The sequence below is a fragment of the Pecten maximus genome, unplaced genomic scaffold, assembly GCF_902652985.1.
Source record: "Pecten maximus unplaced genomic scaffold, xPecMax1.1, whole genome shotgun sequence".
In the NCBI taxonomy this organism is placed as follows: Eukaryota; Metazoa; Mollusca; class Bivalvia; order Pectinida; family Pectinidae; genus Pecten; species Pecten maximus.
The window spans coordinates 300-13695 of record NW_022980764.1 but is presented as its reverse complement, the minus strand read 5'-3'; the positions used below and the strand labels follow the sequence as shown (position 1 = coordinate 13695).

Here is a 13396-nt window from a genome sequence, read left to right as displayed (position 1 = left end):
TAATAACAAGTGTTACTGTACAGGGTAAGTATTTATTGTTCTGCAAGATTTCAAATTAGTATTGATAATTGGTTTGTCAATAGCCAGTATTAGTAAATTTAATGGACAAATTCATAATCTATCACATTATGAATTGGTTTTCTCATGTATTAATGAGACCAGAGAATTTAATCCCATGCTGTGACATACTTTCAACATCTGACATCAACCAACTGATTACACCGTAGATAGTAAGTACATGTACATAATTGTATAATGGATATTATTCTGATAATTATTTTCCAACCAATTTTGAGCACTTACATATACCAGGTGTTCTTAGAAACATACAGTTGGACAGATAAGCATGATTTGGAATTTTGTTGTCAAATCATCTACAAACATCTCTGTTTAATGTAGTTTTTAGGTCATCTGACCCGAAGGGTCACGATGACCTATAGCCATCGTGCTTCGTCCGTCGTCGTCCGCCGCCCGCCGTCCGCCGTCCGTAAACTTTTCACACCAGTGGGATTAAGCGGAAACTTGCAAGAAATGATCCTGAGATGGTCCTGACCAATTGTTGTTATTTTGCGGGTCGGTCCGAAATCCAAGATGGCCGACATAGTCGCCATTTTGAAAACACATTTTAAACTTCTTCTCAAGTTCCACCAGTGCTGTTGGGCTGAAACTTGCCAGAAATGATCCTGAGATGATCCCGACCAAGTGTTTTTATTTTTCGGGTCGGTCCGAAATCCAAGATGGCCGCCATAGCTGCCATCTTGAAAAACACATTTTAAACTTCTTCTCAAGTTCCACCAGTACTGTTTGGCTGAAACTTGCCTGAAATGTTCCTGAGATGAGTCCGACCAAGTGTTGTTATTTTTTTGATTGGTCTGAAATCCAAGATGGCCGCCAAGTCCGCCATCTTGAAAAACACATTTTAAACTTCTTCTCCAGTTCCACTGGTGCCATTGAGCTGGAAATTGGTGAGGATGTTAAGGACGGAGGGCCAACATAGTGTTGTTATTTTTTCGGCCTCGTTGAAACTTTGACATGGCAGCAATGGCGGCCATTTTGTAACATGATTGCGCAATCATGGTTTTCCTGAACAACACCTATTTCAACCTTCTTCTCAAATTCCACCGGTGGGATTCAGCTCTAACTTACCAGATATTATCCTTAGATGGTCCAGACCAAGTGTTGTTATTTATTGGGTCAGTCAGAAATCCAAGATGGCCACCATGGCCAACAGTGCCACTATATACTTGCTAGAGAGAATACATACTACAATAATATAAGGGTTTTAATTTAGAATCAGATGACCGTTAAGGCCCCTGGGCCTCTTGTTTTGTTATAGTAATGTAATTATAAAGCAGTCTACTTAATGATATTAGATTTATAGTTTTGTTTACACATATACTTCCAACATGTATTGGATGTATATGGTCTGGTATTCCTGCATTCTCATTGCATTTCAAATTTAGTGTTGTCGACCATGATGTGGAGGTTAATATTTTGTGAAATTAACCCGACGTTTCTATTTTTAGAAACACCAGAGTTGATATTGTGTTTATGACGTCATAATCATTGACATCACAAACAATGTACCTGTGTAAATATTGCAATTTCACCCTTTTGCAAACAAAATTCATATCTAATCTACAAATAATATGGTGATCAATATATCAACCTAGTAAAATCTGAAATATTGACCTCTGGTGAATGTTTTATTCTATCAGGTTAGTATAACTCCATATTAACCTCACCGAAGGTCCATTATTGATAAATATATATTTGTTTGTTCTGTGTTTGCCTTTTAGTGGCTTCTTCTTTAAACAGATTGATTTCATGGTACCACAGTCAAAGACAAGCTCACTGTTACAGTTGTATAATATGATAAGGTTTTTCATCTTGTTGGCTAGATTTATATATAAAGCAGCATGAAAACAGGTCAGTGATGCAATTTTAAGCTCCAAATTTTAATCTGCTTGCTTTAGTTAAATTCTTATAAGTGAAATGATACTGTGTATTAAATTCAAAGTATAAATAATTCCTATTGTAACATGCAAATCAAAAACTGATTAGTAATGTTTACATTTCACAGATGGACCTGGAGACAGTACTGTATTTGATCCACCACAAGACAGTGTAGACATTATTGAGAATCAGACCATCTCAGTTGTCAGGTGTTCCGCCGACTGTAGACCTGCGTGTACCTACACCTGGTCTAGATCAGGTACAGATTACACAAACCCACTGAGTCTGTCTGTGGCCACGAGGACCAACGCCGGACAATACATGTGCACAGCCAGAAACACTGTCAGTCAGGGAACAAAGACTTGGAACCTTATTGTCAGATGTAAGATTTGTTTATATTTTGAATTCCATAACATCAATGGACTGGTACACGGTAATGTATTGGAAGGCTTTTTCATTATTGGGTATAAATTCCTACAACCTCGCTTCATAAGACAATTATTTATGGCCAAAACCAGTTACATTGCAACCTCAATTTAGGAGATCCTATACTATCCATATGTATGCTTCATGAGATTTCAAAGGACAACTGGCCACTTTTGTAAAAAGTGATTGTCACATGAAAATCATTTGCATATCACTGTCAACCACCACCTGTCAGTTTTAGTTTACTTGGCAAGCAGGGCTGGTGAGCTTCTTCCATCGCACAGCATATCCATCATCCATGATAAGCTGTCGTCAACATTTCCTTTAAATTACTTTTTTATGTAGTCCTGAACCTCTGAATGGTTTTGATGAAATTTTATCTGGGGCATTATAATTACTGGTTAAAGGAAATTCAATGTTGTATTAACATTTGGTGTTACTGAATCCTAGGGCCAGAGGGGTGGGGACCAAAAGGGGAAATTGAGGTAAATCCTTTAAATTGGAACTGTAGTCATGAATGACAGAACAGATCTAGACTGGGGCAAGGTACATATGAATACAATCCTATGTTGTATAAATGGAGGGTGTGGCTCACTTGGGGCTGGAGAGGTGGGACCTAATAGAGGAAATAGAGGTACATCATTTAAATCTCTACTAGTTGTGGACAACTGAATGAATTTTTATGAAATTTGGTCTTGATCATTGAAAGGTAAAGGGAATCTAATGTTGTATAAACGAAGGATATACATGTGGCAATCTTGGGGCAGAGGGATGGGGCCTAATAGGGAAAATATAGCAAGAAACTTCTTTTTTTTATGAATGATAGGGATTTGGGCCACATTTGGTTTGATCGATTGTTGGGAGAGGTACATCATGATAGGAATAGATTTGTAATATAATTTACGTGTGAGTATTTTACCATAAATTATTACTGAATATTGTGTACATATTTTGGCAGTTAAGGTTTAATTTTTTTGTCAATGCTATTTCTTGATAAGGTCTGGAAGATTTTTCCTCAAAATTGATATGTTTGCTATCCTAATTACTTTTAGTTATACCTGGCAATTTTGAAAACAATTGGAAAATTAAAGGAGCAACAAGCAGTGATCTTGGATTTAAACCGTTTTTTTTCTAATCTGAGTAAGATCAATTAAAAACTTTCTGAGAAATAGCAATATCAAACTTCAACCGTAAGGATGGAAACTCAGACATATGTACCCGGAATTTGTTATTGCTATATTATGAGAAATACTGGAATCAAATTTCTAAGAAAGTTTTTAATTGATCTTACTCAGATTAGAAAAAATCATGAATAATTCTTCATTTGTTCGTGAATATTTTCATAAAATTCATGAACTACAAACTTCATAAATAATCTATAGCTTGATATTTCATGAAAATTCATAAATCCTGTAAGCAAAGTTTTCATTCATGAAATCATCATAGTCCATTATAGTTCATGAATGATCATCAACTCTTCCATTCATGACAATTCATTATTAAAGATTAATTCATGAATGTTTTGAGGAATCTTTATGAACTTTTTAATCATTAATACTCATGAATGAAATTTCATTTACATTCATGAATCCCAAAAAGATTTCAGCTCATGGACGTTGATGAAATAAATCGTAAACTAAATGTGTTCCACTGCTTAATTTCATGAAAGGTCATCATGATGTGCATTATGAGTCCATGCAGGTCCTTACTGGGGACTTCCATTTGCATTTTCCATCGAAAGCAAGAGACTATATATATTTATATGTCTAATTTAATATACATATACAAAAAATGTACATGAACATTCAATATATGTTATATATGTGTTGACATTAAAGAAAAAGTATGCCTATAATAATGCCTCTCAAACTTGTGACTGGGGTTTTAAGTCATCTGATCACTATATACTTGTTACTGAGCATGTATGGGTCTAATTGTTTTATGACATCATCAATATTGGTATCTGAAATGAAGATGTTGCATCTTAATTATTTAATTGCTCCATAGATGTGCAAATGGAAATATTTAGGAGATTTCTTCAAAACTTGAACCAATAGGAAAGATCAATTTGATTTTATTATAAGCAATAAATAACATGATGAAACGGCTTCAAAACTGTAGTGCCTACATGCATATAGTGTATGCCAAATTTTGCAAGAGATGGGGAAAAAAAACCCATGACGAACATGTAGCTACACACAATGTATATATATGTAGATACACGTGAATTAATTTTAACAGTTCAATTTTTTTTTCTTTGTCAGAAAATTATGATTATAACATCTTATTTTAGGTTTTAAATTTTGTAGGTTCCCTTTATTAAGGGGAAAGAAGAGAAAAGTTCAGAAATAAATTAGTCTTTTCAAGTCATAGATCATTTAATGGTAAGCACCAAGGTCCTCTTGGATCTCTTGGTACTGATCATTACTTATGATAATCATACCCTACTTAGTAATGTTACGGTATGTAATATCCACATATCAATCTAGTAACAAAACTTAAGTAACATTTTACATGAGCCCTAAATTAATCTATTAATTGTCATGCTTATAATTCATATCAATTTGAAAGTGTTTTAATTATAACATTTCTCTGTATTTTAGTCCCACCACAAATTCTCAGTCTAAATTACACTGACGGTGATTCTGACGCGGCTGAAGATGGACCTAAGTCACTAGTGTGTTCGGTGGAGAGTTTCCCTTCGTCCACAATACAGTGGTTCTATAAAGCCAACAACACAGTTCTACTGACCACCCCAGACGTCCTGGAGAGTACCTACACCCTGACTAACGCTGACTGTCTGGACACCGGACTCTACACCTGTTCTGTCAGAAACAATGTCTCTAACACAGCGGTCACCAGGGATATACCGGTCAATGTTCTGTGTAAGTTTGTAAAAAATTAAAAGTGTAAAAAATTTGTCTTCATTTACATCACAATCAATATCTACATTGTCACTAGTAACAAAATAATGTGTACCTGTACATTGTGGCTGCAAATATTAAGAAACTATTTAAGTGTAAGTAGACCTTTGTGCTTTTTAATGGAGTGCTATCATTAAACATTTGCACATATATGTTTTTTCTGTGATAGTGGAAACAATTTTACAATTTACATTTCCATTCACCAAAATTGAAATTTTGTAATAGCCTGAAGTTAGCAGTGTCAAAGGTCAATGGAAATAGTGAATTGGAGTCGCAGATGCTTGTATCAGCTATTACATATAAAGTGATTTTATGTATATATATATCAAGATTTTATGAAGTAATAGCTCTATATATATAATGTATACAACAATAATATTTAACCACAAGCACCTCTTAGCAACTGCAGTTTCCAGTTCCACTGCATTAAGAAGTTAGTGACAAAAAAGAGAAAGATGATGAAAAAGGAACCAAAAGAATGATCGACGGAAAGTTAAAATAAGGATATATATATAGGTTCAACTTCTGCCAAAAACAAAAGACTATGAGCAAGTGTCACAGCCTACAGCATTTTTGTTTGTTCAGTTTGACGCAAGAATATTTAAAATCTTTTTAAGAATTTCAATACAGAACTCCTGTGGATTTAGACCAGAACAATATTTTCTGCTCAATTTGCCGACAGTACCAACATCCTAAGCCTTTCAGGTCCTTCTCTAGCAGTGTTGGAGGATTATTTACATGACAAGAAACTTTATGACATTATATTATTGGGGCACCCTGATGCCTATAGCATTGCTGGCACTATATATGTAACACACACAGCTCTTTTCAAAGGTTGATCTAATATGAATACATGAAGAAAGTAAGAATGTAAATAGGTGCATTATTTTTTGTCGACCATCTAATGATAGTGGCTATTCAAACGGCCCTGTGCACATGCCCTGTCCGTAAACAAAATCCTTAAAAAAACTCGTTGATCTATTTCTTGAAAATTGCTTGAGAAATATTTCTCAAACTTCACATGTAGGTTTGTCCCTATAGGTTTTTGCACATATTTTCAATGTCAAAGGGGTCAAATATGTTAAAAACTTAAAGAATCTTCTTCTCAATTTCCAGAGGGCTGATATTTTGCCAGCAGGTACCTAGGACAGAGTTATATAAACTTTCCTCATATAAATGACCTTGACCTATTTTCAAGGTCATTCGGGTCAAATACTTAAAAAATCATTTGCAAATCTTAAAGGCAGTCATCTTTGGCCAGTAGATTGCTGTTAATTTGGATTGATATGAAATTTTCCCATATCGATAACCTTGACCTAATAGGTGTTAGACATTTTGAACACTTCATTGATCGTCGTTTCAAGTTCCAGAAGGCCCTTAAAAATAATATATTGCCAGCAGGTGACAAGGATTGAAAGCTATAAATATTCAGCATGCAAATGACTTTGGCCTATTATCATTGTCACCATTAAAATATGAAATAATTGTGCCCCATTATGTACACTAGGTGTACGTACTACACAGATAAAACAATATGCTTCACATCACTTCACATAATGCTCCAGTACTGTACAATATGCAATGGTTTCCGCATTGCATAGATGTTTTGAAAGAAAGAAAAAACACAACGAAGATAATTTTTGGTATTTCAATACATTAACTGACTTGGACAAGTATCTATGCAAAACCCTACATTATGATTTACCAAATTAATGCGATTCAGTAAATTATATACCTGGTGTTAGATATAAGGTGTACTTATTTCTTAAAACATCATTGACATATTACAGTCAACATGGAAATTGAAAAAAAAAATTTCGCCATAATTTCTTACTGGTCATGTGAGCAATTCAGGCCATCTGGGCTTGATCGTGTTATTTTTTAGCCTCCTAGAAAAGATTGACATGGTAGTCATGGCATTACATTTCAAGTTTGACCAGTGTGATTCAGCTGAAACTTTCCTAAAATGCTTCTGACCAATTATTATCATTATTCGGATTGGTGCAAAATCCAAGGTGGCAGCCATCTTGTAAACATTCTTCTTCAGTTCCACTTGTTCCCATTGAGCTGGGTATAAGTAGGGATGTTATTGAAAAGAGGCTCACAAAGTGTTCATATTAAAAACCTTGAAATGGCTGTGGCAGTAGCCATTTAAAGTACTTTATTAGTAGATGATTGCACAATCATGATTTTTTTTAATGTGTAAAAGATTTTGGTTTTGAACACTTACATGTTGTTTATAATTCCGTATTTACATCCTGTAAACCAGAGTACGTGTTGTTTTGATCATCGGTCCATATTGTCTATCCGGGGTATTCCCGTTGAGGAATCCCTTCCGGTGGTATTTGTCGACGTTTCTGATTGGCTAATGTTCGTGGTATGTGTTAATTTATAATCACCTTACCTGTACATTACTCTACGCTCAGGTATCGGTCTATCTTAGGACAAACTGCACGTGTATTTCGAGGCCTTCAATTAAATTTAGCTATATAGCTGGGAATTTTATTATTATACGACAGACTGGCAGAGGCTTACATGTAACTGGCCGGCTTGTCTTTCTCTTTCATAGAGTCAGGTATGTAGTAGATTTCGGACTTAGACCTCTAAATTATCCTTGGTTGGGTGATATTTTTCTCTCAATTATAGGCATGATATAGTCAGTAATTCCGTTGTTATTTCGGGTGGTCTTTTCCCGTTGCAGGCATGTTATAGTGGTTGTATTTTTGGGTCATTTATCCCCAGGGAGGGACAGGGGTGGATATTTTTCATACGAGATATGGGCCGGACGCACGGTTAGGTTACGTGAGCATCGTGTATGTATTCAGTCATGCATGTTTCATCACTTCTACATTCTTAATTTAATAAAAGAACTGTATAAACTGTGTTGTCATTCCATTGATCTGTAGCCAGCCATATAGAGTTGAGACAGAACCACAGAGTTGACAAACTTAAAAATCACTATACGAGGATACACTGGTCTCAGGAGCCAGAACTTTTACATTGGTGTCGTGACTCCTTTGAACTTTTAGCCGTGTTTTAAAACTTCTTTTAAGATCCACCAGTGGGATTCAGCTCAAACTTGCTTAAAATGATTCTGAGATGGTCCTGACCAAGTTTTGTTAGTTTTTGGGTTGATCAGGAATCCACGATGGCCAACAGGGCCAACTTATAGTATTGCACAATCCCAATTGTTATTTGTACCATTCCACTGTTGCCAAGTATGTATGTTAAAATAGTATGAGGGTCTCAAAGTCAGATGACTTAATATGATGTTGGCCAGGTGGTATGAGTGGATTCAAGTACTAACTTAAAGGTAACCAGTCACCTCCTCTGTGTTTTAATATGGCAGAAATTGATTTGATTTTGTTGAGAAAGACATGTATTAATTATAGTTATAATGTTTGTGTGTTTTATCTAATTTTTCTTTTATCATGTGTGTTTTATAGGCAAACCACGTCAGGACCCCAGAGTTAAACTTAATAACGATTTTGGATTAGCTACGGCTGAGACTTTGGTCATGAATGCCATGTTCCTCTCGAATCCGCAGCCAACTTTTTCTTGGTCTTTCGAAACATCACCAGGCAGAGGTGTTACAAATCTTGTCAATGGCAGAGACAATTTTGATATTCAAGATATGTTCACAGTCACAAATCTGTCAGCCGTATCAGTCGGGACACGAAAGAATATAAAAGCGTCCTGGTTTGGTATCTACAATGTAACGGCGACGAACAGTCAGGGCAGTGATACGCTCAGTTTTACTGCTGCAGCGAAAGGTGAATAACTTGATCTTCAATTGAAATAGTTGATTATAGTTGGGTATGGAATGTACTGATATTGTGTAATATTAATAATTTGTGAGTTGATTTAAGTTTGCTATATTCGTGGTTATCAAATTGTCATCAGTCATTGCCTATGTCGCTGTTAAATGCAGTTTGTTGTGTTTGTGTTGCTCTTCCTATTGTTTTATGTAGAAGAGAAATATATATTATATATACCCACTGTTCACAAGGTTGTTTATATATATATATGTTACACAAAATTTAGAACTCTTCAATTATCACCAAATGTACAGGTCAAATTTCTTCAAATCCTTTCACTCAGTCAATATTATGTTATGTCAATATCAAGAAAAATAAGTTGGTCCAAATTAAACAAAGAGTCGACTGACCAAATGTCAATGCCACAAGGTCAAAGGTCAGGTCATTGGGTCAAAGGTCATGGCCAAATTCTCAATCTTTTCACTGATGAACATTGTTATTTGACATTTTAAAGCAAAGTTTGCAAGAAGCGAGCTGAACAAAGGGAAAGGTTACTGAGTCAAGGGTTGAGGTGACTGGGTCTAAGTTGGCAATATCAAATTTTCTATATTCTTACTGATCAACCAATTGTTATGAAACTAGGAAGATATTGGTTGAAATTATACAAGGCGTCAACTGATCGAAGGTCAAAAACCTAGGTCAGATGTCAAGGTCAAGTACTGTATCTTTTATTGATAAATATTTTGTTGTAACATGATAAAGCAAAGGTTGTCAGGCTTATATAAGGAATCTACTAACCATAGGTCAAGGTTACTGATTCAAATGTCAAGGTCAAATGTTGCATCTTTTTACCGCAGAACATTTTATGTCGTTATAAAGCAATCTTGGTCGGAATGAAACAAGGAATATCAGTTAGTCAAAGGTCAAGTCATATCCTGGCACAAAGGAACAATGTCAGATTTTGTTTCCTTTCACTGATGAATTATTTGAGGTGACACTTTGAAGCAAAGTTGGTTGGAATTACACAAGAGGTCAACTGACCAAATATTAAGGTCACTATGTCAAAGTCCTTTTGTCTCATAGATCAAGGACACTGTGGATCTCTGAATATGACCTTGGCCCTAGTTGGGAAGGTTTAAATCAAACAAATCAAAGCTAACATATCATTTGTATACCTGTATTATCATTTCCATTATCCAAGCAAGGGTTGATAAAAACAAGAGTCTCATCATAATACCTGTGTATTGTATATTTTACTTTCATTGTGGTTGCTTCATTTGTATTTCTAATCTTTCAATAGCAGACGTATTTACCATGTCATTATTAGTTGCCTGTCAGAAAGTCAAGTGAGCTTATACCGTTGGGCAGCATCCGCTGTCTAGCCATCTGGCATCAACTGTTTCCTTTAAATAATTACAATTTAGTTCTTAATAACTGTCAGACACAGATACCTGATATTGGTCCTATGGCATGCTTGGGTGAAGCACTGCTAACTTTCTTCAAATGAATGACCTTGACCTACATTCAAGGTCACAGCTAAGGGGTTAAATATATTTGAATGATTTCTCAATAAGCAAGAGGCCTGTGGCCCTGATATTTGTCCAATAGTACACTTGTATGCTGCAATGATGTACTTCAGAATTTGTTTACATAAATAGACCTATCATATTCTATTATTTGGATAAAGTGGTAATCAGCTTAGTATCTACAAAAATGATCTACATTAGTAACTCTAAAAGTGGAGTTGATATTGGATCTGCAGCATACTACCTACATTCAAGGTCACAGTGTGAAATATGCTAAAATCTAACAAAAGATAAAAAAAAAAATTGATAACATAAATAAACATAACATATTCTATTATTTGAATAAAGTGGTATTCAGCTTAGCATCTACAAAATTGACCTAGATCAACTTCAAAGTATCTCTAGAAGCAGGTGAGTGATACAGGCCCATTAGACCTTATGTTTCTGACATTAAATTTTTTTTTCTGCAGGAAAACCAGACTCTCCGTATGGGGGTTTAGCTATGTGCCCTTTTGAAGATCGAGCCACGCTGAGTTGGACATCCGGATTCAATGGCGGGTCTAGTCAAACATTTATAGTTGGTATACGGACAGATACGCAGAGCAGCATAATGATTGATAGAAATATCAACCAGTCTGACCCAGGACGTGGCAAAAGTGTTACTACAACAGTTACAGGTCTGACAGCTGACACAAAGCATTTCTTCACTGTATATGCTGTTAATGAATTTGGGAACTCATCTTTACTCGAGGAAGTTAACTGTACAACACAAGGTGATTAATTTGTTTTTGCCATACTATTTAACAGCAGACAATATTAACTCTTTATAAATTATCCGTTATAGTTGCATATTTGTGAAGATTTTTAGACAAGCAATGGAAGATCGATCAGTATATCTGAGGTGTTGGGCTTTTGTCCATTGTCACTTAACACCTTCTGTTGTAGAGGTTCAATGGTCAAATTAAACTCTTATTATGAATATTGTTTATCTCAGCTAGGCATTATGATGTTGTATGTCATGACTTTGTCAACTTGTCAAGTTATTATTATGCAGAGAACCAATTAAAATTCCTTTGTTCCTTTATACTATGTTAGGAATTTAATCATTCAATATCAAATCTTGCCTTTGTTATACTTCAGGGATCAAGATGTTTGGTGACTCAGTTTGTATGTTGCAAGGGTCAAATATTTCAAAATTTGCAAGAGGCCAAATTTTAGGATTTGATATTTGTCCATGCAGTAGCCTGTATGCTGAGCTTAAGTCATTTTTAATTTTGAATAATCTTCTTGTCACACTTCCTAACAGCTAAATGGGACACATATACATGTATTAGAAAATTAAACAACTTCTTTTTATGTATATTTTAAGTAAGAGGTCAAGATTGAGACAATACCCAAATTAACAGTATAGCATGTTTTGATTAAGGGCTGTCATGTTTGTTTAGAAAACAACATTGATCTATATATTCAATGTTACATTGGTGACAGTCCAATGTCTTTTAAGTTTGATATCATAGATGTATCAGGTCATAAGTTTGCCTGATTTAAGGGACAGAGGTTTCCTCACATCCAGACAGCAAATATATGTATTGATAATTATCCACCATCACTAATGTAACAATACAGGACTGGTGTGCCTTTAATATAATTATTCTCAACACTTGTTTTTGTGAAAATGTATAATATATTTTGATAATGCATTTACAAAATGTCATGTAAATGTGTTTGATTATCAGAATTTTCATTGATGCAAGGGTGCAAGAGTTTGCAAAAGTTTGGAAAGTATGGAAAACCCAAATTACATATTAAGATAGACAGATTTTAAAATATTGGAACAATGCAAACTATCACCAACCTCATATAAGATGGTGGTAAATTTCGAACATTTGATAATTTGATAATAAGAACATGTCATTGAATATTGAATAATGTGTTATATATTGAAATGCACCAATAATATATTGTAGATAGAAGTTATTGTTTATTTTTTTTTATCTCATTTCAGCCAGACCTGCTGCTGGAAGTTCTCTTACAGGACCGATCATCGGGACAGTTTGTGGAGTTGTTGTTGTACTGATTGTGATAGCCGCTGTCATTGTCATCAAGAGACGGAATTCTGGAAAAAAAAGCCGAGGTAATACTTGTGTACTGTGTTTATAACATCTATGAAATATTTGCTCAGTTCTCCCTCTGTCTTTTAAGGCCTGTCAGATTATGATGAGAATACACTATTTAATGTATCTTGTATCACTGTAGCCCCACAAATCTCTCCCCTCAGATTTTAATTAATCATTTTGTCATTTGTAGATATATTTAATCCCTGTAGTGAGTCTTGTTACGATGTTTTCAAAAACATGAATAATGACACATTAATTATCCATTATGTTCATGGCACTGTTCCTGTTTTAACAATATTTCCAAAGGATTGTTAAAATCATTTACATTTTTGCACTTTTTAGGTGATGACGGAGACATGGTAGGGATTGATAACAGGTAGGTTAAGATTTTGTTGTTCATTGTCTTCCTGTTTCTTATGGTATCAAAAGTCTATACTTAGACAAGGATATGATATTTATTGAAAACATTTACATTGTTTTACCAGTTTATGTGGCAAAGTGAAGATCTTTGGATTTGTAAATGTTTTTATTGGAATCTATAACGATTAAGTTAAGGGAAGTGGATTGCCCTCTTTAGATGATATGCATTGTAAGGCAATATAATAAGAAATTTTGTTAAGCTACTGTAGCTGGTATGAGCTATGCAAGAACAGCTTTAACAAGTACTTAAGCATTGATGTCATTGATGA

General features: G+C 34.8%; 1 protein-coding gene across 1 annotated transcript; it reads left to right on the top strand.

Annotated features, from left to right (window-relative positions):
• Window positions 1–1919: 1919 nt before the first annotated feature.
• On the top strand, window positions 1920–13083 carry LOC117319678 (hemicentin-2-like; the record flags this gene model as incomplete). Its single annotated transcript, XM_033874442.1, has 7 exons — window positions 1920–1929; window positions 2084–2338; window positions 4986–5267; window positions 8753–9079; window positions 11061–11363; window positions 12596–12724; window positions 13050–13083. Coding segments are annotated over exons 1-7 (1340 nt in total), but the record flags the coding sequence as incomplete, so codon positions are not given.
• Between the last annotated feature and the right edge of the window lie 313 nt (window positions 13084–13396).